Source organism: Oncorhynchus gorbuscha, linkage group LG17, assembly GCF_021184085.1.
Source record: "Oncorhynchus gorbuscha isolate QuinsamMale2020 ecotype Even-year linkage group LG17, OgorEven_v1.0, whole genome shotgun sequence".
Taxonomy (NCBI): domain Eukaryota; kingdom Metazoa; phylum Chordata; class Actinopteri; order Salmoniformes; family Salmonidae; genus Oncorhynchus; species Oncorhynchus gorbuscha.
In genome coordinates, this window is record NC_060189.1 from 29551056 (window position 1) to 29578472 (window position 27417).

General features: G+C 43.2%; 1 protein-coding gene across 2 annotated transcripts in view; it reads left to right on the forward strand.

Annotated features, from left to right (window-relative positions):
• Nucleotides 1-12626: 12626 nt before the first annotated feature.
• The window catches only part of ddhd1a (DDHD domain containing 1a), a 38341-nt gene continuing 23550 nt past the window's right edge, over nt 12627-27417 (forward strand). The window contains exons 1-3 of one of the 2 annotated variants that reach the window (XM_046309228.1): nt 12627-13932; nt 16154-16333; nt 22900-23001. In XM_046309228.1, the coding sequence (XP_046165184.1) occupies nt 13098-13932; nt 16154-16333; nt 22900-23001 (1117 nt within the window). In that variant the 5' untranslated portion in view covers nt 12627-13097. The remainder of the gene's footprint in view (nt 13933-16153; nt 16334-22899; nt 23002-27417) is intronic. The other variant, XM_046309229.1, reaches the window with a different exon arrangement.

Consider the following 27417-nt stretch of genomic DNA (forward strand, 5'->3'; position numbering starts at 1 on the left):
CAGGTGGGTTTGAAAAGCACATACACTCGCCTACATCTCAAAGCATCATACAAGGGGGCTGCCAACACTGCCAACCTTTTCATTGAAAAAGCATGTAGGTTGCAAGACCGCTAGTCAGCGTTGCTCGTCCCATTTAAGTGGCTATAGTTTTAACAGTGGATGCCAGAAATGAAGTTCCATAGGGGCATTTTTGAGGGTCCCCTGGCCATTTTGAAACAACATTCCAAGGCCGACTCTAGATGTCTCTCTATTCCCTCTGAAACTTTCCCCACTCAGATAAGTCAACCCTGACAGTGTTAAACAGCTCTAAAAACACGGCGGACTGACACCGACACATGTAGGTCTCCACGCAAGGCCACAGAGGTTGGGAGGGCAGAACATTCACCCTGTAACTGGCAGGCAGATCTAAAGGAGAAAGCGTACTCATGGAGAATCTATTACACACCATCCACACCGGGGCTGGGCCGCCTGTTGGACATGTAGGACCACTTGGGGCTGTGGAGGTTATTGAGGCAAAGAACACAGAGCCTGCGGGTGCGCACACACACACACACAAACATACACACACACAGCAACATCCTTACAGAGGGGCCAAACTCACAGGTCTTCCCAGTGCTGGTGGACCCTCCAATTCTACCACACTGATACCCACAATTCCACTATGCTTACAGGTCAGTTTCTTACTCAACCTTGTTAAACAACAATCAAAAGTTCACTGGCTAATGAAAGATAAAAAAGTTACTCATTGCATCAATCCATAGGTCACCGTGAGGCAAACACACAGCAGTTAAACAAACAAACTTTCATGGAGGACTGAGGAGGATGCATTTTGAATTGTGGAGAGAAGAGGACAGACATGTCACAACAATGGCAGATTGAGGAGACCACATGGTGAGAAAATGGCTTTTAGAGAGTTTTTGTCCAAACAGGATTACAAAAAGCCCGGTTTGATGTGTACGAAGTTAGGTACTGCTAATGTCACCATTCTGTCTCTTCACCATACTTACCTCAGCCAACCGCACCACTGTGGCGGCCCATCCCACACACACACAAACAGACAGAGAGAAAGAGAGGGATGGCGTGAAGGAGAGAAAAGACACACTTCATTAATCTCTTTGACACTTTTCCACTCCGCCGGTGTCTGTTGAAGGAGCCCCGTCACCCACAAGTAATCATTTACAGTTGGTCATTTCCGCGCCGTCCTATTTTCTTCCTATCTTTCTTGAGCACTGTGTCTCATTCTTGTCTCTCTTGAAATTGAATTTGTAATAAGTTTGGATACATAGTTCTTCTTCCACGGCTGATATTTTAAGGAGTACCTGCCGTACATGCAGTGTGAGTGCACATCAAAGCCTACATGTACAGATACTGACCAGAGCCCTATACCACGAATCAGGTTTGAGGAGTTACGCAGGTAACTTTTGGTCAACTCTGAGTTCAACTCAGGATAACCGCTACCAAAAAAGTTGCTCCTCTTTTAGCCAGGTACATTTCTACGGCAACGAATCCTTCAGAACTAACCTTCTCCGGGGCAGGCTAATTCAGGGATAACTCCATTTATTCCGAATTAAGGGTCTGAGCCACGAGTTGATGTCAGCTTCCCTCTCTCTTGCAAATATTGTGTTATCATCCCCTTCATTTGAGGAAGGTGACTGATTAAATATTTTATTAATCTAATGTTTTCTTGTGTGTTATAAAATAGTCATGTTAAAATATCTATCACATTACACATTTAGTAAGGACAGAATGCATTTGAAACTTCATGCACAGTAAAACTTCTGTATGACTTAATACAATAATTTTATCGATAGGACTGGGGAAAAAGGGGCTTGTGCACACCAAAGACAGCATTAACGATAAGTAATCAAATAATGACTGCACTTTTAGCCTATTTCACACCATAGCCTGCTGAATTTGCAAGATAACTCTTCTTTAATTTTGACTTCAGCACAAACTCAAATGTAGCACTGACTCATCCATGGATTGATGTTTCAGCATTGTCTCAATGAAGAGTTTGGCGTTCCAATACCCATGTGCGACATGATTGCACAGTTATAAGCCTGCTAAATCTAGGGGCTGGCGTACAAGCAATATCCACTGTCGTAGTATGGATGAAGCCAGAGCTGAGTAGATCTAGCTACCTTTGTGGTATACCCCTCAGGTTCCCTTTTTAAGTTTGTTTCATCCTGTGATGATGGTCCCACTTGCTATGCTTAGCCCAGAGAGAGATAGAGAGAGAGAGAGAGACTTTGCTAGGGCGTAGACCAGGTGGTGGACGGACTTGTCCTGCTTACATAGGTGTGGTTGGTGGGACACTTTGCTAGGATGTAGACCAGGTGGTGGACATACTTGTCCTGCTTACAAAGAAGGTGTGGTTGGTGGGACACTTTGCTAGGATGTAGACCAGGTGGTGGACAGACTTGTCCTGCTTACATAGAAAGTGTGGTTGGTGGGTTCTTTGTTCTGCAGGGAAGGAGAGTTCCAGAAGAGCAGTACAAAAGAGACAGAGCCTGGCTATACCGTGTACAGATCTACCAGTGCATCTTTATTTGTGTCTAATGGGGTAACAACATACAGTGCTGTTCCCTTAATTAGTGTCTGTCTGCTCCAAGCAACCAAAAGGAAGCCCGCCCTAAAAGAACAAACACTCACCTAGCTAGTCTCCGGGGCGGAGAATATCAGACCTGTGAATTGAAGGGGGAGCTGAATCACAATAGGGCCGGCAGCCCTGGAGGAGGTCATTAGGTCCAGGCAGTGGCTACGGCACGCTGTAGTCAACAGCCCCCCAATCACCCACCTGGCACATGGATCCCAGACGGCCTGGGATGGAGAGGGTGCCTGGGGGGAGAGAGGAGCCGTTGGGCTGGAGAAGAGCTAGACGAACCCAAAGGTTTGGTCCTGTTGGCCCGGTGCCTCTGCCCCCCCCCCCCCACCACCATTCTATTTCCTTCTATCTACAACCCCCCCACCACCCACCTCATTCTCAAACTAGCAACCCCCTCACACACACACACACACACACAACTCTCAACTGCCCTAACTCTGGTGTAATCACCTCTGAATGTGAGGGGGGTGGGGAGAGGGGGGGAGGGGGCTAGAAAAGAAAGTCACACATTACATAATTTATTTACTTATCCAGGGTAGCTAGCTAGTGTTGCCCGCGTCATGGAGGAGGGGAGTTTTGGGTGAAAGGTGAAGGATGCGAGAATAAATGAGTCATGACCAAAGTGGTGGGTTAGAAACTGGGGTAGGGGGGTGTTCAAAAAACCTGGGTACTCACACCACTCGCTATACCATTGATAGAAGCAAAAAATCAAGACACTAAACAGGACATTGAGGGATTTTTGGCATCAATACAAAGTAAAACATTTTCACTTATTTCTAGACCAGGCTGTGTTATGAAAGTACGAAATTAACCTTTTTAGCAAAACAACCTGTAATATTCAGTATTGGTTGTGATTTTACCAAATCAATTAAATCCGTAATCTGAAAAAAACAACATAATTCAATCCCCTTTTAACCACACGTAGCTAGTAATTACTAGTGACACACAACCCCCCTACAGTTCAGCATAGTGGTGCAGCCCAGCAAGACCCAACAACTCCAACAGGAAGAGGCTGCAGATTGTTCCATTTATCACCTAGCACGGGGTCTTATTTTCTACAGAGATCTCCCAGTTATGTCAAAATGGATCAGAGAGCGAGAAAGACAGAAAGAGAGAGATAGGGAGAGAGATTTCCACTCCTCCATCTCCCTGTCCCGAGTGGCCCTTGCCTGTCTGTTGGAGCGGCAATGGCCCACTCGGAGACATCAAGCACATTCCAAGGGTCGGTCCAATTACGGACAGATGAGGGGCCGTTCTCTTTGTTTAAGAACAAAGCCAGGAGTGACACAACTGGTCTTTAAAAGGAGCTCTCGCAGCCACGGCGGTGGAGGGGGGGCTCAGCGGGTGGGGGAGGTGACCAGCTGGTTATAAATATCTATTTGGTCAGTTACTGGAAGGAAAATGTGCAGTTTGTTCGTCATCCACTCATCCAGGTGGTAGGAGAGAAGGGGAGGGAGAGAGAGAGAGGAGGGGGTTGAGGGAGGGAAAGGGAGAAAGAGATGAGGGAGGGAGGGAGGGAGGGAGGGAGGGAGGGAGGGAGGGAGGGAGGGAGGGAGGGAGGGAGGGAGGGAGGGAGGGAAAAACAAGCCAACCTGTTTGAGATTGACTTTGCCAGGAATGAGGAATTTGACTAATTGTTATATAAAAGCCATATGTCATCCCCAAATGGAAGCCCTCAACTAGTGTGCGAGAGCAGGAGTGAGAGAGAGCAAAAGCGAGAGAGAGGAGAGGAGAGTAGGGAGAGAGAGAGAGAAGGAGAGAATAAGGGAGAGGAAAGATCTGGAGGCCATCTCCATAGCTATTTAGCCTGTTAGTGCTCAGACCATACAGCGAGAGATGTTCATGTGGATTAGGCTTCCACTCAGAAAATTCCACCACAATCTTGTGTTGCTATCCTCAAGAGAGGATATGAATACGATTCATGAGTTGGCTCGAGTTCCTGTGTACTCACCACACACTTACTAAAAAGAATATTTCTGGCATGGGATGTTTCAACATGATAACATTGCTGAAATACATATGGCCTCAAAACAAAGGACTCGGACAGTCTAATAATCTAAGGTCTCCTAAAGCAAAACAACAGTATCCCCCCAAAAATACGATTTTGTAGGACAAGACATATGGCCTCAGAATAAACAGCTCCAAGAGCTGGACCTAGAAGCCTCCTAAAAACAAAAACAGCACTATTCAAATGAAGTTGGTGTAAAAAAAAAAGAGAGAGAGAAAAAGCTTGAACGTAAGTTTATGAGTGTTGAGAGTATGTTAGGAGGTGACTGTGGTTGTCCCTCTTTGGCTTTGGTTGTGCAATGGGATGCTGGTGGCCAGACACTGGCGTGTTTGACTGCAGAGGGGCGGGACCATGTTTAGAGTTTGATTCCCACTCTGCAGTAAATTAGAACACAGCGGGGTAATCTTTGTTTATTCAAAATACAGCTGCACAGGCCTCTCTCTCTTGCTGTGTCCTACCCTAACTCTCCCCACAAACCAGACCCCGGTCTGGGGTTCACCTGTAGACTACTATGACTAGTACAGTACCCCACACACACACACACACGCACACACACACACACACAAAGCATGGACAACTAGGTTTTTGTGTACAATTCATTAAAAAGTGAAGTGGAACATTATTACAGCTGAACAGAGTATTGAATAAGTGTATGATATTATGGTCTGACTACCTACAGACTACATATACCATGTACTACATTTATTAAATCTCTGAATTCAATGTCAAATCAAATCAATGTCTATCAAATCAAAGGTTATTTGTCACGTGCGCAGAATACAACAGGTGTAGACCTTACAGTGAAATTCTTACTTACATGCTCTAACTAATAGTGCAATTAAGGTATTATGTGAACAATAGGTAGGTAAATAAATAAAAACAACAGTGAAAAGACAGGCTATATACAGTAGCGAGGCTGCATACAGACACCGGTTAGTCAGGCTGATTGAGGTAGTATGTACATGTAGTGACTGTTATTTACAACTGACAATGAAGCTCACTAAACACCTCCAAATGAAAGAGCAAGAAACATTTGGGAAGAAATAATTCTTCAGACATATGTTGCACTCTTGTGGTGAGTTGAACATTTACAAGAAATTGTTGATGAGCTGTTTCTCAGTCAATTTCTTATTCCTACTCAGAGAAAAAGAGTTTGTCTCCATCTAGTGGCAGTAGCATATGTTGTACATGGGTCAGCAGGACAAATTTCACATATTTGTACACTTTGGGGTGTAATGGGGGCAGTTAAGATGATACATCGTACCAAGTTTGGCAGAGATGTAGATTTATGTACCTAGAAAAAACAAATACTTTTTTTACAATTCAGAAAGACTGCTTTGAGGTAAAGGCACCTAATTTGTCACAGAGCTAGATTTATGGACACTGAAAAGATTTAGACATGAAGCCACTACAGATTTGGCTCCAGGGTGCTGAGGCGACCATCTTACAAAGTGGCCATTGTCGGTAATACAATGTTAAAGTTCTGAAGGCACTTTTTGAGATAAATACACCAAATTTGGCACAGATGTAGATTCATGTTCCCTGAAAATATTTAGATATGGAGCCAGCGCAGATCTGATCCCTGGGGGCCTTGGCAGTCATCTAATGAAATGTATACAGACAGTAAAACAACTTTACAGTTCACAAGGCCTATTTGACACATACACATCATATTTGATGTACCTTAAAAATATTTAGATATGGATTCACCACAGATTTCACCCTTGTGAGTCGTGGTAGCCATCTTACTAAATGGACGTAGACTGTAGACCTTTTCGCATACAAATTCTATATATCTGTAACAGACCCCCCCCCCCCAGCGTGAATTTGTTTTACGCTTGATGTCAGAAGGCACTCACTGTTCCAGAACTATATTGTTACGCGAAAGGACAGTTAACTTGCGCTGCCCTCAAACCAAGGCACGCTGCCTGCTAATAATCTAGGTGGTGGAGACCCATCATTCAGAGCAGGTAGGGCAGCTTTCCACCTGTTTTGAGCCCCACATTTATTTGTATTTTTATGATAGGTATATATATAAATATTATTTTGGCATTAATACGTGTCACAATATCATTGAGTTAATAAAGCCGCATACAAACAGGCAGCTCCAAAATGCAGGTGTTTCAGCCTAGCTCAGTGTTTTCTGTGGTGTTGGGGCAGGCCAGCAGAAAGTAGAAGCATTGCACCATGATTGGCTCAGCATTGCACCGTGATTGGCTCAGTGTTCTGTCACTCATGGGACACGACGTCACCTGCTTTTTAAAAGGCAGTAAATGAGGCTGAATGAACTGATTCGCTGCCAGACAAGGCTCCGCTGACAGCCAGGTGCAGCGGTGGTAAGGATTCACTCCATGGTGCTGAAAGGAAAGCTCTGCTGTTGGGACAGTTTTATGTAGGCCCCAACAGTTTATGGGCACCGCTTGTCGCCGTTATAGTGCAATAAATGTATTGTTTAGTGTTATGTTGTGCAGTGGCTTTGCTGGAATGCAGCTAAAAAATGTTGGGGGGGAGTTTGCCCCACCAAGATTTACATGCTAAAATCGCCACTGTCTATAGGTTATGTTTCAACTTGTCAATTTCTAGTTGTATTCAAACCACTTTTATTTTCAAACAACAGCCTGAATATTGATGTGTTCCGCCTCCTCATTAATTCACATTGAAGTAGCCCATTTCGCTGTGGTGGACAATTTACGTTTGAGGCATGCTATGCTAATATAAGAAGAGGATTAGCTAGATGAGCCGGACAAACTTCTCTCTTCGATGAGAGCCCAAGCACTCCACCAGTGTTTCCACAGATCAAATATGCAATCAGTTGCACATCTCAAGTCAGAAAAGAACCTGCACTACATTTTTCTACCCAGCGCATTTTCCAGCTGGCTCCCAAATTGTCTTCATTGTTGTTTTCCTTACTAATAATAACTTTAGACGTGTGCATTCCTATCAAAGTAAGTGCCTTATTACATTATCATAATCATTTCTGTATATCGTGGTATGTTGTTTCTACTGTAGCACACCATATGTATGTATGTATGTATGTATGTATGTATGTATGTATGTATGTATGTATGTATGTATGTATGTATGTATGTATGTATGTATGTATGTATGTATGTATGTATGTATGTATGTATGTATGTATGTATGTATGTATGTATGTATGTATGTATGTATGCAGCATAATGTATTCTGTGTGTACCCCTTTATAACCACAGACACGCAAGCTACTAATTTCATAACCTTTATGGTGTTGTACTCAATTATGCTTATGTAGCTAGCTACATTCTTCTGTTATTTCTGTAAAACAATGTTAATGGTGTCAGAGAAGTATTATCTTTGAAGCTGTATACTTTGAAGCTGTCCTGGCCTTATATTGGCCTGTGTTTTCATTTGGCCCGTTTAGCATAGCTCTGCTTTTCCCTGACATGCCCCTCTGTGGAGCTCTTCAGTCACTGTTTCTTATATCATTCATAATTGTCATTTTGTCAATGCAACCTATTGTTTTTATAGCAGTGTTATGTTACTTCATTGTAACATTGTTTTATTGCTATATCCTGATACTGTATTCTAATTACAAATATTTCCTCTTTATTCTGTACTTTCAGGAACCAACCACACAAACAGCATTGAACCTTATTTGACAACATCATGACTAGAACTGGATATCTTTCTTGCAGAAGATTGAGGCCAACTTTAGTATTGAAGCAATTGAAGTATTGGTAGTGGTTGAACAACAAAAACTAAAACTAGGTTTACTAGAGGTAAAAAACAGCAAGAAAAGACTGACAACTGATTAACATGCATAACTTATATTTCTGTATTCATATGGTGATTGAATAACAACTGCTTTTCCACCCCACAGCCCCAATGGCTTAGTACCTGTTAAGTCAGTCAGTCAGTAATTGCTGCAGATGTGCTCAGTAGTGCTTAAGCATAAGGTACTCCCCAAAGCATGGCACAACACACAAGGGTGTGTCACAAACTAAAAACTAACTCCTCTGCTTCCTTCTCCTTGTGCCGGACAGGTAGACTTTGCATTGCCTCTGTGTGCGACTGCCTTGAGCAGCAGCCTGAGGGACTTTGCAGGGAAATGTCGTGCAGTGAGGCGTAAGGGATTGTCTGCAGCAGGACGACCCTCAGTGGATGGACGCCGAGGGGTGTGGTGCTCCTCCAGCAGCTTTCTCATGAGATTCTTTCTGTACTTTTGGTAGGTAATCACCTCACCTATAGGGGAGAGGGAGTGGGGAGGATGAGGGAGTGGGGAGGATGAGGGAGTGGGGAGGATGAGGGAGTGGGGATGATGAGGGAGTGGAGAGGATGAGGGAGTGGAGAGGATGATGAGGGAGTCGGTAGGTGGGTGAGATATTGTCAATATATTTGTATGCGAACTGTATGTCCAATTACAAAAAAAACTTGTTTAGTAATCTTCTCACCTATTAGCTGGTGGTGAACTATGTGGCCGTTGAGGACAGCAGTGTTGACCAGATTAAAAAATATCTTCTTATATCACTTATGCCAGTTTTCCGAGTGCATTCCACAAAGCTGTTTATCATGTCTGTCTTATCCACTGCCCCCATTTTGAGGTTATAGTCAAGCACACAGTCTGGTTAGATTTTTCTCTCTCCCGTCAGGTGGTCCACCTTCCCTGTGGCCGACCTGGTTACTCTATGGACAGTGGACAGGACATGGATGTCTCGTTTTTCATGTCACTTTACTGCCAACCGTAACATCAGGGACTAACTAACTAACTAACATGCTTCTACATCTGCATTGCTTGCTGTTTGGGGTTTAAGGCTGGGTTTCTGTGTAGCACTTTGTGACATCTGCTGATGTATAAAGGCCATTATAAATACATTTGATTGATTGAATTAATGCAGCAGCATAGGTGACTTCACGTAGGCGGTTAAGAGAACGAGGTTAAGAAAAGGGTTAGGCTTAGCAACAATCCAAGGGGCCAGGGTTCCAGTCTTGAAGCACGATTTTGACTGCTCCTACAGTTTTGCTTTGGTACTGCAATTTAACTGACTCCCGGCCCAGAAAGACAATTTCCATACACGGCTACATAGAGAAGTCAGATTTGAAAATTCCTGATAAGACACTTATAACATCCATTGAATTATTTAAATTGAATCACTCCCAGCCAAATATATTAGCATTTTATATTCATTCAATGCCTGCCATGTTTTTGGATGATGTGATGATGACTTCGTTGCTGCTCCCTGTGCGCAGTGAGTGCTACAGTAGTGCACATGTGATGTTGGTCCTTATTAACCGGATGCAAAAGGGGAGGGTGGTGCAACTCAATATTAGGAAGATGTTCCTAATATTTGGTATACTCAGTGTATATACTGTATTCTAGTCAAGGCTCATCCTATATACTGTAACTACTGCTCTACAGACTTGTTCTATTTATATACTGTCCATAATATTCTAGTGTCAAAATTGTGAAGTGTAAATAGTATAATTTGGTCATAAAGTTAGTCTCGTCCAAAAAGGAGATGATAGGAAAATGTATGTAACAGAATGAAGGGTACATAACAGTTTTCTGTGGGCTGGGTTTATTTTATTCCTACCCACATGCCCACAGCTGGCAAGTAATCATCAATTCGGAACGCAGCTGCACAGGACAGATCTTAATGCTCATGGTCAATTTGGTTTGACATTCGATATCCCTATGGGGCTATTTGTACATCCCACTGGGCACACACTGGTTGAATCAATGTTGTTTCCATGTAATTTCAATTAAATTGGACTTGATGTTGAACTGATGTCTGTGCCCAGTGGGATGGGGCAATATTTTAAAAGGTTAACAGCTCCAACTTTCTATGACTTAAAAACCTCAAACCAACTTTAAATTCAAGGAAGTCATACACATATTGAAAGCATTTAATGAGACAACTGAAAGATGTGCATTTACATTGTGCAATTTATTGACAGTCCCTAACTATCCCCAGAGAGAGGCTATCCAAAGTCAAACCAATTTTGCCACGGTTGCACACCAGCCCTTTGAAGATAATTGGCGAAATAATTTGGCTAACTCTTCCCACCTGGGGAACACACAGAAGAGACACCCATATCAAAACACACCCCAAAACGAACTCACGTTTGAATTCAGTCATGGTCGCCAGCTTGAGGAATTGCAGTTGCCCTTTAACAATTTACACAGACATTTTTCAAAAACATATTTACTGGAAGAACTGTGCAGATGCAAAGTTAGGTAAAATAATTTCTGTAAAATAACCCTGTTTTTTATGTGACCACGTTATCCAAAAAACTCAGTTAAATATCTGCTCTAAAGGGCCTCCCGGGTGGCGCAGTGGTTAAGGGCGCTGTACTGCAGCGCCAGCTGTGCCACCAGAGACCCTGGGTTTGCCCCCAGGCTCTGTCGTCCGCTAACCAAGGTTGCCAGGTGCACGGTGCACTCCGACACATTGGTGTGGCTGGCTTCTGGGTTGGATGTGCGCTGTGTTAAGAAGCAATGCGGCTTGGTTGGGTTGTCTATCGGAGGACGCATGACTTTCAACCTTCATCTCTCCCATGGCCTTCCAGGAGTTGTAGCAATGAGACAAGATAGTAGCTACTAACAATTGGGGTAAAAGGAAAATCTGCTCTGTACTAAGATTCAAAGATGTCTGCAGCAACAGCTTTAAAAAAAATAAAACATGTTTTTATTGTCACATACACCGGATGTCGGCTCGGGTATTCGAACAACAGCAGTACCCGCAAAACACCAGTCTCAATGTCAACAGCAAAGAGGCATCTCCGGGAAGCTGGCCTTCTAGGCAGAGTTGCAAAAAAGCCATTTCTCAGACTGGCCAATAAAAAGAAAATATTAAGGGGGGCAAAAGAACACAGACACTGGACAGAGAAACTCTGCCTAGAAGGCCAGCATCCCGGGATCGGCTCTTCACTGTTGACGTTGAGACTGGTGTTTTGCGGGTACTATTTTATGAAGCTGCCAGTTGAGGACTTGTGAGGCATCTGTTTCTTAAACTAGACACTCTGATGTACTTGTCCTCCTGCTCAGTTGTGCACCGGGGCCTCCCACTCCTCTTTCTATTCTGGTTAGAGACAGTTTGCGCTGTTCTGTGAAGGGAGTAGTACACAACGTTGTACGAGATCTTCAGTTTCTTGGCAATTTCTCATATGGAATAGTCTTCATTTCTCAGAACAAGAATAGACTGACGAGTTTCAGAAGACAGTTCTTTGTTTCTGGCCATTTTGAGCCTGTAATCAAACCCACAAATGCTGATGTTCCAGATACTCAACTAGTCTAAAGAAGGCCAGTTTTATTGCTTCTTTAATCAGACCAACAGTCTTCAGCTGTGCTAACATAATTGCAAAAGGGTTTTCTAATGATCAATTTGCATTTTAAAATGATAAACTTGGATTAGCTAACACAACATGCCATTGGAACACAGGAGTGATGGTTACTGATAATGGGTCTCTGTATGCCTATGTAGATATTTCATAGAAAATCTGCCGTTTCCAGCTAAAATAGTCATTTACAATATTAATGTCTATGCTGTATTTCTGATAAATTTGATGTTATTTTAATGGACAATTTTTGCTTTTAATTAAAAAATAAAGACATTTCTAAGTGACGCCAAACTTTTGAACGGTAGTGTATATTACTGCCTTAATTTTTGCTGGACCCAGGAAGAGTAGCTGCTGCCTTGACAGTGGCTAATGGGGATCCATAATAAACACAAATACTGTTGAAATGTTTTTTGACATGCTGAACCATCCTTAGGGTGGATTATACAAAGTTTAATGGGGTTGGAGAGGGTGTAGTAGAAGTTGGGAATTTATTTGGTTTGAAATTCCATTTCAATGGCAGTACAGTTTTGGGCAGGTCAAGAGTGATCGTACATTCCAGCACAGTAGGTGCCTGCGTGCACTTTAAACGTTTGCTTGCGGACCGCCATGAAATCGGAGAAGAAGAAGAAGAAGAAGAAGAAGAAGAAGAAGAAGGTTCGCGTACATTCTACGTGCGCGTTCACATCTGGGCGTAGGAATCTTGTGATACGTGCGTCAGCTGTCACGGGGAGAGAGAGCTAGTTGACGCACGCGCTTCTGTCTCCATGCTAGCCGGCGAGTTGTTTAGACACGAAATAATCTGCAATTCTACTCGCAGGAAAGAAAGAGATATCAACTTGTTACCGGACAGTATCAATATTAAACTGGACCAAGCGGATTCTGTGACCGATTCCAGCAGGAAAGGGGCTGTGTACCGCTGCAGAAGGTGTAGAGTTTAGTTATAAAATATTTGGTGTAGGTCAGGTGGTTGTGCCGAAGAGAGAATAGCAGGTTTCTCGGATGGAAGCTGGCTAGGGCTAGTTTATTTATTGTCAATTAATAAAATAGCTAGTTTTACCTCGTCAAACATACGACGGATTGCCAGTAGTTGCTGCATAGCAAAACATAGCTAGGCCGGGTCGGCCGGTTAGCTACCGAGCTAATGACAAGATAGCTTGCTCAATAGTTATGTCGAGCAGTTTCACAAATAAAACGTCTTTGCTAAGCAGCTCTCCACAGAGCCATGAGAATAGGGTCTCGTCAGTCGGCAACAACAACAGAGACTGGGACTTGGAAAAAGATGTATTTGTATGCTGCTATGAAGAGCCTATTGGCGAAACCATGCTGGCGGGGATGCACTCGGTTCAGCCTGGTCTGGACAGGCACATGCCGCTGCTGCGAGGCCGCCACCGGGTTCCTCCGGACTGTATGATACTGGGCCTAGAGGAACCTTACCCCGGCTGTCACAACAACCGGAGTCCTCCCGCAGCCTACCTAGACACCGGTTCTCTGGCCTTCAGTGAAAATGACCGGAACGCCACCCCGGTGTTGGAAAGCAGAAAGAGGACTCGGAGCAGTAGTTCAAGGAACCGGTATAACGAGGTTGTCACAGAATTGGGACCCGAAGAAGTGCGGTGGTTTTACAAAGAGGACAAAAAAACGTGGAAGCCTTTCATTGGACACGACTCTTTGAAAGTTGAGGTCATGTTTCGTAATTTCTGCGAACGGAACCCTGGAACGACCAAGCGCCAGGGTTCTTTGGGAATGGATGAAGCGTACGATGAAGATAATGCAAGCAGGGTGGAAGCGACAACTGGGGGGTCGAACGGAGTCGAGCGAGCTGGACCAGTGCCGGCGCCGAGAACTACGGTGAATAGGGACAGGGGTTCGATGGAGAGAACGGACTCCACAGACGAAAGAGACCTTGATTCAATAAACATCAACGTAGAGGCTGTATGTGTCAGGGGTGGGCTGTATGAGGTGGATGTCAAAGACAGAGAATGCTATCCTGTGTATTGGAATCGTAAGTATCAATAGGAAGCATTCTCTTTCCTCCATATATACCCAGCATTCCTGTATATGTATGTTTTGCTTGCAAACCAATGTGTGCAAGAGGGTTACGCTTTAAAGTAATTTAGTCAGTCAACCCATGTTGCCAAGTGCTATTCATCTGCCTCTGGCAAGCAAACGCATCAGTGCCAGATGTTGAGTGGTGCCCATAATCTCTGGTCTTAATTCCTGCTGCGTATCCCTCCAATGAGAGGCTGCAGACTGCATGGACAAATCACTACCAGGTCACTCCAGAGATTACCTTGTATACACGCACGAGATCAGAGATGGCATGGTGTCACCATCTCTCATTCGTGCCTACTACGCAATCTGTCTGTCTACAATATGCTTTAATGTACAAATATAGGCCACATACAGTACCTGTCAAAAGTGATATCCCAAGTACAAATACAGTAAGCACACTAAAGTTAAAAAATATATACAGTACCAGTCAAGTTTGACACCACCTCATTCCAAGATTTCTTTATATTTACTATTTTCTACATTGTAGAATAATAGTGAAGACATCAAAACTATGCAATAACACATGGAATCACAAAGTAACCAACAAAGTGTTAAACAAATCCAAATATATTTATATTTGAGATTATTAAAAGTATCTACCCTTTGCCTTGACAGCTTTGCACACTTGTCATTCTCTCAGCCAGCTTCATGAGGTAGTCACCAGGAATGCGCTTCAATTAACAGGCGTGTCATGTTAAAAGTTAATTTGTGGAATTTCTTTCCTCCTTAATGCGTTTGAGCCAATTGGTTGTGACATGGTAGGGGTGGTCCAAATTTGGTATTTTTGGTTCCAACTGCAGTGTCTTTGTGAGACGCAGAGTAGGTGAACGGATTATCGCAAATTTGGACCACCCTTACCATGTCACTACACAACTGATTGGCTCCAACGCATTAAGAAGGAAAGAAATTCCACAAATTAACTTTAAACAACACACACCTGTTAAATGAAATGCATTGTCATCAAGGCAACGGGTAGCTACTTTGAATAATCTAAAATAACAAATATATTTGGATTTGTTCAACACTTTTTTTGCTTACTACATGATTCCATATGTGTTATTTCATAGGGTTGATGTCTTCACTATTATTCTACAATGTAGAAAATAGTAAAAATAAAGAAAAACCCTTAAATGAGTAGGTTTGTCAACTTTTGACTAGTACATTGCCTTTAAGATACCTAATGAAGCCAAAGTTTATTTGTGCTACCTATCACAAACCCACAAAAGTGGCCTATTATTAGTCTAGCCTATCTGGACTGTGCCAACGAATTCATGGAGATTTACAAAAAAGTCGGCCATGGTGGTATAGCTGGTTGCTATAGAGCCCTGGATAACTTGAGCAAGCCAGCGAGATAGCCATGCATCCGTTTAGGGAAAATGAAATATCTCGCTGAGTTCGCCTGAGGCAACACTAAGTGACAGTTGGTTTACTAGGATCTTCCAGCTAGATGTTGTAGTCAGTTTGAGGCTCTGACTATGTTTGGGCCTGTAATATCACTGTTTGACATGCATTAGCTAGCTTAGGCCTATCTTCTCACTAGAGTCTGTTTTGTTGAGTAATGCATTTCTAAGGGTCCATTGGTATTTTCATTATCCTACATCTGTACTCTCTGTACCACATCCAATTATAAATTAAAGCTGAATACAAATGTAGGCTACTATAAAAGTGATTTCCGTAAGAGCTTTTTTTTGTCTTTGCTGCTATTTACTATAGATGGTGTGTGTTGGTTACTACCTGTTTGTAGGAACAGTCACACCCAAGCTCTGTGCCATTAGATAGAAAAACACACATTACAGAATTAGGTGTTGTGGTCATGCTCTCACCAACGACTACTAATTCTAAACTAATCACTTCTGTAATCAACTTTGCCTCCCTCCACACTCCACTGAGATTGCCAATGCCTAGCTTTATAGGGTGCCTAATTAGGCCTACCTGTCATTGTAGCCTTCACAAAGCAACTACCTAGATGTATTTGCATTTGGTGTCAGCACCACATACACACACATAGTTGTTACCTGCTGGCTCATGCTACGTTACCAATTTTTGTCTATTGTCTAGCATTTTGTTACCCGCAAACAATCAAGGGGAACATTGAAAAGAAAAGGGGGAAAATGGAATGCTTTGTAAATCTCTCTAACTTCCCCCTGCCCCATTCTCTCTCCCACCCTCAGAGCAGGAGAGCATTCCTGTCATGAGGGGCCAGTGGTTCATCGACGGCACCTGGCTCCCATTGGAGGAGGAGGAGAGTGACCTCATTGAGGTGGAGCACTTGACCCGTTTCCTTGGGCAGCAAATGCAGGACAGCTTCGACTCTGACTCTGTGGTGGCCAAAACAGTCGACAGCAAAGATGGTGAGACAACACCAGGGCTTGTGGGAAATATGGTTTAGGCCTAAATAAATATTTATCAAGTGTAGGCTTGTATCAAGTATATAATGCATTATTCTAAAGACTGAATACTGGTTGTCTCCAACCCTGGTCCTGGAGAGCTATAGTCTGGGCAAGCTTTTGGTCCAGAGCAGAACTGAAACGCTTGATTTCACTAACCAAGTCTTGATGATTTGTTGATTAGCTGAATCGGCTTGTTCTCCAGGACCAGGGTTGGATACCAGTGCTGTAGCCATACTCTCTCACAATTTTAATCTGCAACATTCTGCCAGGGCAATAACTACTATAACCTGACTATAATTCCACCAAGGTACTTATCTATAGAGAACTTATAGATCATGTAGTGTGGTAGCAGCTGTCAAATGGGGTTCTCTGTAGATGGTGTCTGGGTTAGTTATGGACTCCATTAAAAACATCACCCACCTTATCAGCAACTGAAAAGTGTTGTTGGGACTCATAAACCATAACATATTAGCTATCAGAATCTCCCTGTAGACCAGAAAGGGGAAACATACCATATTGTCTTTATGAGGATGTTGATTGTATTTTGTTAGCCCAGAGTGTATTATAGGTAAGTGTATTTCTCATGCAAGGCTCAGACAGCAATTTGTTTCAGGAATAGCTTGTTGGTGCACTCAGAAAACAAGTGACAAATGGAATCTTTCAGTCAGCAATTCCCTCCTGAATGCACAGTCTTTAGCCCTGTGAAATGGCTGTTCCTTCTGTGATGAATGTGTGTGTGAATGACTTTCGATACCAGAGGTATTAAATCAGTGTCACCAGGAGAGATTGTGTGTATGTGTGTGAGAGAGGGAAAGCGAGGGAGAAGGAGAATGTCACCTTTATGTTTGCCTCTGTGTGTGTGTAAGGGAAAATGCCACCAGTGTTGGTGTGTGTGCTGTATCTGTGTGAGAAATAATCTGACACTTCAATGCTAAGCTGGAAGACAACTTCTATCTCGAACTGAGAATAAGTGCTGCTTTCCTACCAACCAAGGCCAGCGCTATCTCCTCAGTGTGTGGCACTCTGAATTGGACCATAACACAGTGTTTGCACAGTGATTAACCTCCCTTTGTGAATGATCATGACTTGCTCTGACTCAGTGTTAATCAACATAAGTTTAGTCCTTGAATGGGTCCCTGAACTAGCCTCTATTTCAGACCTGTTCTGAATGCGTCCAACAGTACAGTCTGTTCATTCATACAAGGACAGTCTCGCCCTTCAGGAGCAATAGGGGACTGTATATATAGTCATGAGTAGACTGGCTGGCTACTGGAGGTTGCCTTATTGCCAATGCAATGTTCTCTCAAGCGCCTGCACGGTACTAGCTACGCCACTCAAATTTAATCACAGACATGAACTGGTGGGAAGACAGAGGCCACTCGCTCTCTACTAATCCATGTGGGGACCAAACAATTGATTCCCATTCACAATCCTATTTTCCCTTCAACCTAACACTAACTGTAATTCTAACCCGACTCGTAAACCTAAAGCCAAATGTCTCCACTTGTCCGAATTTCCCTTGTTTTACTACCCCTCCCTCTTTCTCTCACTCTCTATCTATCCCTCTCTTTCTCACACGTACACAAATATCAACACACACAGAGGACACAAGTCATAATCAGTGTGTTTGAAATGGGATCAGGATTACGGCAACGGTTGTGTCCCTTTCACTTAGGTCACCCACAACCCAGCCCTTTCCAAGTCCCCCTTTGAAAGCACTGCCACATCCTTTCATTTCCATTAGGAGTCACCTCTTTGAGAGAATACAAAACTGTTCTAACGCTTCACCACATTATTTTGTGAATTCATTCAAGGATTCACTTCAAAGTTATTTGTTAACACATTCTGCAAAAGTCAATGTCTTGAAAATGACAGTCTATTGTACCATATACAGTAGCTTAGTGAATCGGATGCTCTGATCAAGGCATAACTTCCGAAAACATGTTAGCCTGCCTGGACGAAAATGAAAAGGTGTGATTAGGTGATTTCTTTTTTGTGTAAATAACCCCCCAACATGTTGGAGTTATGCCATTTCCCAATGTTTTTGAACTTGGTATTATATTTGAAGTCTTTGTCATATATGGCAGAGCACCCAGCTAATACAGCGGGAGAGTGTACCTGTTACCCACTTCACAATACTGCATTACCCTCTCTCCCGCTCTCCTTTCCTCTCCTCCACCCATTGTTCTCCCTCAATTTCTCCCTCTTTCTCTCACCCTTCCTCCCCTCTCCCTCTTTCTCACACTGAAACCCAGCAGCCAGCTCCAAGACTAATGGAGCAGAAAGCAAGTGTTGCGGCTCGCAGACATGTTATGTAGGCATGAGATCATCATAATGCAGACGGCATGAGATCATCATAATGCAGACGGCATGAGGGCTCTGTTCTCTCCTGCCCTTGGTTATTGCTGCTGTGTCAGTCAAAAAGGGTTCCTCATTCCTCAGGCTTCTAAGGGAAAGGGTGACCGTGACAGTTTGACACTTCATTTGTAGTTGATGGTTGCCACTGTCGTCTAATTTGAGGATGGAAATTGTCAGTTGCCACAAATGGTGGCCCACATGGCAGCTATACTGTGGCGGGTTTACCGATTTCAGCAGCTACTGAAGCTGGCAATAGGCTGGTTCACAGAATACAGAGAGTCTGTCTTACTCGCTAGCCTGGCTTGGAAGTTCCTCAGAGGAAGAAAGTACAAAGTATCACTATGAGAGTGTTTGTTGTACAGAAACCATCATTTGGCAAAAACATTTTTGATACTGTAGGGCAGGCCTGTATGCTCAGTCGCTCGCACACACATGTACAGAGTTGCTCCATGCATTGTGACTGAAAAGTCCCATTGGGGCTCCATGACCCTCTCACTGTGCTTCCATAATCTAAGGAGCAGGGTGTTAATAGCGAGAGGCCCCCTGATGGCTCCCCTGTCAGGTTTTAGGAGACCCGAGTAAGCTTTATGTGACATCTTTTTGGCTGTGGACACATTACACCTTTTGTTTGTCAGACCTGTTTAAAGATGCACTGGCTGTGTATCACTTAGGGAGGCTGATTATGGAAGAATCCCTGGTGGATATGTGTGTACTGTGTGTATATATGTCTGTGGTGGGTGATGGCAACAGAGAGATGCGGGTATGTGAAGGGACTGTGTACTGATGTGAGAATCTATCATACGGATGTGTTTTGAAGGCGTTTGAATCAGTAGAGAGATTTGCATGTGGGCTGGCTGGAGGCTGGGCCAGGGCTCATGACGGTGGGGTGTACTTCAGTCCGTCAGGCTCCTGGAGTGTCACGGCAAGCAAAGCCCCACAGGCACACCGGGTCATCTGTCAACAACACACACAGGCCAGAACATCACATAATGTCATGTCACAGCTAGGGCTGGGAATTGCCAGGGACCTCAATACGATATTATTAGGATACTTCGGTGCCGATACGATAGGTATTGTGATTCGATACTGTGATTTTGTGATTCGATACTGTGATTTTGTGATTCAGTGTTCCAAACATATTGCTCACCACATGTCTGCTGTAGAGGGACAAGAGAGAGCCATGAGAAAACAAGGTTTGATCCGTCATTGAGATAAAAGTGCTGAAAACAAATTGTCACCCTATTTAAAAAGATGAACAACAAGCTATGAAGGAAAAATACTGCAGTTAGTGAATAGGCTGCAGGTACATCCAACTAGCAAAATAAATGATATTGCGATATTGTCAAAGCGATACGATATATTCTCACAAGTAATATCTCTATGTAACTATAGATCACTAGTCACAGCTCTCGTCTACGTCATGGCACACTGACATTTTACATTTAGCATACTTATTCTCTAAGCTTTCAATAGCTAGAAGGCCTATCATTCAAAATACACTTTTTTTTTTAATCATAAGAGTTTTAGACACACAGTTTAGTAGTGTAATGCATTTTTATGTTTATTTGAAGGCTGAATACCTCAGGCTGTATGTCGCTATGTGGGTGTATGGCTGGATACTCTTGAGAATAGCATGGATGTGATGTGCTTGACCAGATACTGTAGCATTCTGTTGTGTTGGTCTTTTCACTGGCCAATTAAATCCAAAGCTCCCAGCGGAGTAGATGAGCTCTTAACCAATATGACATTTGGAATGTCATTCCTTTTGAGAGGTTTATGGTGCTCTATGGTGCTCTATCTCAAACCGAGAAGTCCACACCAATGGACCTTTTGATTCAAGATGTAGGCCAAAACAAGCTCCGTGCAGGCCATGTCAAAATGTAATCTATACTCCATAACACTGCCGTTTTGTCTCCCAATTGTCAACATCCAGAAATGTGCCGCATTGAAACCCTAAACCCAAGATTAGCATTTAATCACGGCCACACAAGCCAACTTCAGTTCAGAAAACAAGTCAGATATATTAGTGCTGCATTAGTAGTAATTTAAATGATACAGTAATATACTTCATAAAGCAGGACAGCCCCAGACAGTAAGTTGTTAAGCAGGATAAAGCCTATTTGTTTCCAGCCACTGTTGTGATGTGGTCCCAGATGGATCAGCCGATTCATGTCTGTCTCCAGACACTCTGAGGGTGGCGTTTCTCTCTTTCTATATAACAATCTTTCTCTCCCTCTAACTGTCTCTCTCTTTATTTGTCATTCTCTCTCTCCCCCCTGTCTCTCTTGGTCTCTCTCGCTCTTTGCTCTCTCAGCCTCTCCTGACAACACTTGTACAATCAGCAGGTTTCAGCCCAGTTGAGGAAAGCACTGCTGTCATTTGCAAGTCTGATCTCTTGGTCCTAACCTCCGCTCAAATGGTACAATTATAGCCCTGTCCAGAATGGAGATCCACATTCATTTGGTAATCAAATGCCTGAAAGGATAGGAGACATCTCAATACCATATCCACACCCATAGTTATTCTGCTTGACTGATTATGATACTATTTACATTCCAGTACACAAATGTTAACCTAAAGGCTTATTATTATCCAAATACAACTGCCCCTTGACAACTTGCTTGCCTGGGTGTTCTTGTTGGACCGATCACAGCCTATTTATAGCTGTGAGTAAATGTGAAATATGAAAGCAGTCACAGCACAGCATAATACCTTTATGGCCAGATGAGCTCCCAGCTCAGGGTTCTTCTGGTTTAATAGGAGCACCCTCATTTTGACTAACACTCTTTAAACATAAACCCAGTTCAATCAGCTAAGGCCCACAAAGGTCCACAAACAGCTCTGTCACAGGGCAAGGCCTAGGTCATGTTATCTGAGTCAGTGAGACCGTGGTGACTGGTCCTTTTAGGTCAGGACTGATTCCCAATGTCCTTATCACTGCACAGTCTGACTGCAGCCATAGTCTATGTGATGATATCAAGTCTGACACAATGGTCTAATGGAAGGACATTTCTCTAAATGAAACCCTGGTTGCTTGATAGTTGTGAGAGAGAGCAAGACTTACTGTATGGCCAGTGTGTGGGAAGGAGTGAGCATTTGCTTGGACTTTAGGACATATCTTAGAGGGCAACGTCCTCCTCTCTGTTCTCAGAAATGGTTCTCGCCTCTGTTCTCAGGAATGGATATCCTTCCCTGAAGTTTTTCTGACCCACTAAAATAATTAAGCTCTTTTGTTTTTTAGACTAAACATGAGCAAGAGGGGAAAAAATCTGTAAGGCGGGCTACTTCTACGAAACTTCTCTGTAGGCGGCCCACTCACTTTTGGATTGTTGTGAAATCCTCTTAAAATATTACGCTGTTAGCCCTCCAACATTTTTTCAGGAAAATACTTTTAAATTTGATGTTAAAATGTTGTTTTGCAATTTGTACTCAACCTGTTTGACAAGATGAATGACAGCTATCTGGCTGAAAGTACTATACAACCATGTATCCCTCTTATCACTCTGAATATGTTATGTCGTATATCATTGTCATGTAGCCTCCATTGACCAACCATTTTGTCGGAGGCAAACAGTCATAATTGTCATGTTTTAAAATTATTTTATACAAAACTCTTTTCATTACCAACACATGATATAGTCCACACGTGAGTGCCCTAAAGGCAGTAAAACAAGAATAAGGTTCAGGTGCTACCTCAGTCATCTTGGGCATATGTCAAACAGCGCTGCAAATGGGTTTTAATGTTCCCTCTCAGCTCAAGATTGTGTGCAACAGCAAATATTGCCATGTTAATTAAGCCACCACAATGAAGAGCCATGTTCATATGGACAGGTTGTATTCAAATGAAGAACTTTGCTTGTCAGTTGAATGAAGCTAATGAAATTTAACAAAATGTATTAATGGTTAGGCTATACGCTTCAAACTTTTCCTCGTAATTTTTTTAATCACATTTGAACTAATGCACATTTCTGTGACATTTTCTGATGTGAATACTAGTCAACAGCTTCTAACCAACAGCTGTACTATACACCCACACAAGACCCAGGGTGTCTACCTGATACCAGCGCTGCTTGACAAACGCCCTCCAGTCTAACAGTGATTGCAGTGGGTAGCCCTCTGTGACAAAACACCAAAGTCATGTCCTTCACTCACTCTCTCTTGGTTGTTAGTTCTCTCCCACCTGCCCCCTTTCTACCTCCCCTTTCTTTTCAAATGGAGTGGATATCAACCGAGTGCTACAACTAAATGTCTCAAGCGCAAACGCTGCTCAGGTACTGTAACGCCAGCCTTTTTTTATCTCCTACATATCTGCTTTGCTCCCTCTCTCCTCTAGATCTTAGGTCTTGATTGAACTAGATCTTCGCTCACCCCTTTGAGCTCTCCCTAGAACTAAGTCCAGTTAGACAACCCAACCCGCTCTAGTAGAACTGGTCTCTAGATTAGACGGCTTCTCACTCCTTTAGTTTATATTGGGCCTAGTCATTAGAATGCCCCCCTTCCTGTGTTCCAGAGTATGTCACTGTTACTGCTGCTGCTCTCTGGACTTTTGGATGATACCTGCAAGTCTTGCTCCGGTCTGTCTGTTAGTGGTGGTAGAGCTAAGTAAGTGGAGAGTCAGTTAGCTAGTAACATCTTTCCAGTCTCTCTAAATCCAAATAGGAAAACGAAGGATCTGAGCTCAATAAGCTTGTTCTCCAAAAAGCCTGCCCTTCTCCGCCTCCCCTTCCCTCTAGCGGTTTGATCACATCTTAATGAACCTCCCGTATCACCACCACAGCTCTGAAGTGAATGAACAAAGCTCTCGTTTAGAGGCAACAGAGGCACCATTCAGGCACACATAGCACACTGCTCTGCAGGCTGCACTATAAGCTCCAGCATTGCCTCAATGGATGGAATAACTGCTCCTTTAGTGCAGACTCCTATTGCCAGCAATATCTGCAGCACCGTAGGGCAGGGGTTAGCAACTAGATTCAGTGACAATTTTTGTCGGGGGTGGTCGGGAGGCCACAAAATAATTATAATAATTTTGTACACTGCACACCAACTAAGTCCCAAAAATAACCATTTCATACCTAGATTACATTGAGACATGATCATGTCTCTTTTTATTCGTAGAAGTACATGGGAACAGATTTCCAAATTAGACACTATATGAATTTATGTCGATTTTGTCTTTTGAACATAAACTATAATTCCCCCCTTTTTATAAAGAGCTTTGGGGGGGCCAAAAAAAGATCACTCGCGGGCCAGTTTTGGCCGACTGTTGCTGACCCCTGCCCTAGGGCCAATCTAATTCAGGACTGGGTTGCATTCAGCAGGCACAAAACGTTCTCTACCATCTTGTGGTTAATGAATGTGACCCTAGTGTCCTAGCATTGATCGTAGTACTCCCTCTGTGGCTCTCTACATGATGTGGAACCCTTCAGGAACATATCTAAGATGTTTGGCAGGCCCTAGTTTGGCGTATCCTGTAATTGTCACACTAATTCTCCCATGCCAATTAAGAGACAATACTGCTCTGAGCTAGCATCCTAACAATAACACTGTTAAAACATAACAGTAATTCATTTGAGGAAAGGAGTTTTGCCTTGCTTTAGTGGCATAATTCCCTATCTTCTTACCTCTTTCACTATAGTTCTAGCTCTTGGTCTCTCACACGGTCTCTAAATCTATCTACAACTTTTTCTCCCTCTTCCCTCGTCCTCTCTTGCTCTCCGGGGCATAGTTGGAAAGCCTCCCATGTAAACCTCTTAACCTCTCTGTGGCTGACTGTTAGATCCTCTGGTGTGCTTTGATCCAGGCCTCCCCCTCTTCCCCTCGCTGGCTTGTCTGCTCTGCCCTGGGCTCCCCTGTAAAACAGGATGTTGTCTCTGGGAAGCTTGTCCATCTCATTTCCCTTCTCATTTGGCAACATGAGCACGTTCCCCATTCCCCACCCAGTCAGCCATGATTTATTTATTCCTATGGCTGGCTAATGGGTAAGACTGAGTACCTGCTGCCTCCTCAAGACATCCCGTTTTACAGTGGACTCAGAGTAGGTGTAAGCTAAATGGTGAGATTGTCTTTCCCTGCTGTACTTCTCTGATCATTAGAACAGATCATTCTATCCCTGCTGCACGCCACCGCTTCTGTAGAGTACTGTAGTAAGATGATGTACAGTAGTGTGGTATAGTGCTGGTTGTCAATTCCATATAAATTCACCACCTGATTTGGCTGGATTTAAGTGGAATTGATTCCAACCTTGGTGTGATACTTGTTGTGAAGCATGCTTGTTATCCCAAGTGATTTCCAATGATAAATGAAAACATGCTACTCTAACCCGGTGAAAAGTTCTGCAATACTGACAAATCTTTACCCTCAGGTCTTCCAATGCAATAGATTCTTATGACCATCGACTGGAAAGAGTTTTCTTTTTACTTTGTCTAAAGCTGCTTGGTTGGGATTCAGTCCCATCCCTTCTACACATCCCTCCTCTCTTAAGCCCCAATGGGTTACCTCTCATAAATGGAAACCAATTCCATGCGGTCTGCCATCTAACACAGCTTCGTCTCCATGGGTTAAGCCCTGAGCTCCTGCTTGTCATTCCATTAAGCCATTTTGGATCATCAGGGGCCCTGAATGGAGACTGATCAACTGGAGCATCCATGACTGCTCCTCAATCTTCACTGCGCTGATGAGATTAGAACAGGGACGTCCTGCTTTACCCCTCCACGTGACTCTCACAAAGACACTGTTCTATTCCCCGCTGGTGGTTCTACAACACTTCTCAGATGTCTCCAATTAGGAGGTGGAAAGAAGGAGAGAAAGGGGGGGGTGGAAGGGAAGAAGGTGATTGAAGGCTTTGATGTCCCCTACTCTGTAGATTGTACTGCATTAGTTAAGAGTTTTCTGAACACCTGCTGAGTGTTTTCAGAGCATTAACAAGCTAATGCACCAGCAGTAATCTGGACACGATCTGAGGAAGCGAGCGCTCTGGACAGTGTGATACCGTTGTGCTAAGTGCCCCCCCCCCCTCCCATGTTAAGTCTCGCTCGCTCGCTCTCGCTCGCTCACCCTCACTCACACATGATTAGTCCTGCGCAAGTACAAAGCACTCCAGACTTGCATAAAAAAATACAAATACTATTTTGCCCAAAACATACAGTTCCAGTCAAAAGTTTGGACACACCTACTCATTCAAGGGTTTTCCTTTATTTTTTACTATGTTCTCCATTGTAGAATAATAGTGAAGATGTGCTTTTAAATTGAAATAAATCACTGACCCTGTCACTAGCAAAGCACCATCACACCTCCTCCATGCTTCACGGTGGGAACCACACGTGGAGATCATCCGTTCACCTGCTCTGCGTCTCACAAAGACAGCGGTTGGACCCAAAAACCTCAAATTTGGACTCATTGGACCAAAGGACAAATTTTCACTGGTCTAATGTCCATTGCTTGTGTTTCTTGGCCTCTTCTTATTATTGGTGTCCTTTAGTAGTAGTTTCTTTGCAGTAATTCGACCATGAAGGCTTGAGTCACGCAGTCTCCTCTGAACAGTTGATGTTGAGATGCTTCAGAGTTCAAGTAGGAGACACATTTATTTGGGCTGAAATCTGAGGTGCAGTTAACTCTAATGAACTTATCCTCTGCAACAGAGGTAACGCTGGGTCTTCCTTTCCTATGGCGGTCCTCATGAGAGCAAGTTTCATCATAGCACTTGATGGTTTTTGGGACCACACTTTCAAAGTTCTGGAAATGTTCCAGATTGACTGACCTTCATGTCTTAAAGTAATGATGGACTGTCGTTTCTCTTTGCTTATTTGAGCTGTTCTTGCCATAATATGGACTTGGTCTTTTACCAAATCTTCTGTATGCCACCCCTACCTTGTCACAGCACAACTGATTGGCTCAAACGCATTTAACAAGGTACTCCTTTTAATTTAAATGCATTCTAGATGACTACCTCATGAAGCTGTTTGAGAGAATGTCAAAGCTGTCAAGGCAAAGGGTGACTACTTTGATATGTTAAATGTTTTTGGTTACTACCTGATTCCGTATGTTATTTCATATTTTTTATGTATTTTTTATTTTTTTATTTATTTAACTAGGCAAGTCAGTTAAGAACACATTCTTATTTTCAATGACGACCTAGGAACAGTGGGGTAACTGCTGGTTCAGGGGCAGAACAACAGATTTTTACCTTGTCAGCTTGGGGATTCGATCTTGCAACCTTTCGGGTTACTAGTCCAACGCTCTAACCACTAGGCTACCTGCCGCTACATTGTATTATTCTACAATGTAGGAAATAGTAAAAAGAAAAACCCTTGAATGAGTAGGTGTCCAAACTTTTGATATTTGTTTAACCCTTTAGTATGTGTACTTTACTGTATTTGTACATGGGATATCACTTTTCAACAGTACAAGTAAAAACAATCGCTGGAGAACGTCTTTTAATGTCCACCTCTTCTAGGAATCCTTTTGTCCTGGACATTTTAACACTGTCCTTTTAATCCCTCCTGATTGTCTCTATGCACCCCAAGGTTCGGTCTGGACCAATACCAAAGTACCCGGTCACCTCTTCAAGTACTGTACCATACAGTGAATCTGTGGCAATAAAACCTCAATGTGACCAGCTCAACCCAGTCAACCGGTTTTCATTTATCGTTCATGTTTTCACTCTTACTTGCCCTGTTGCTGTTGCCCGC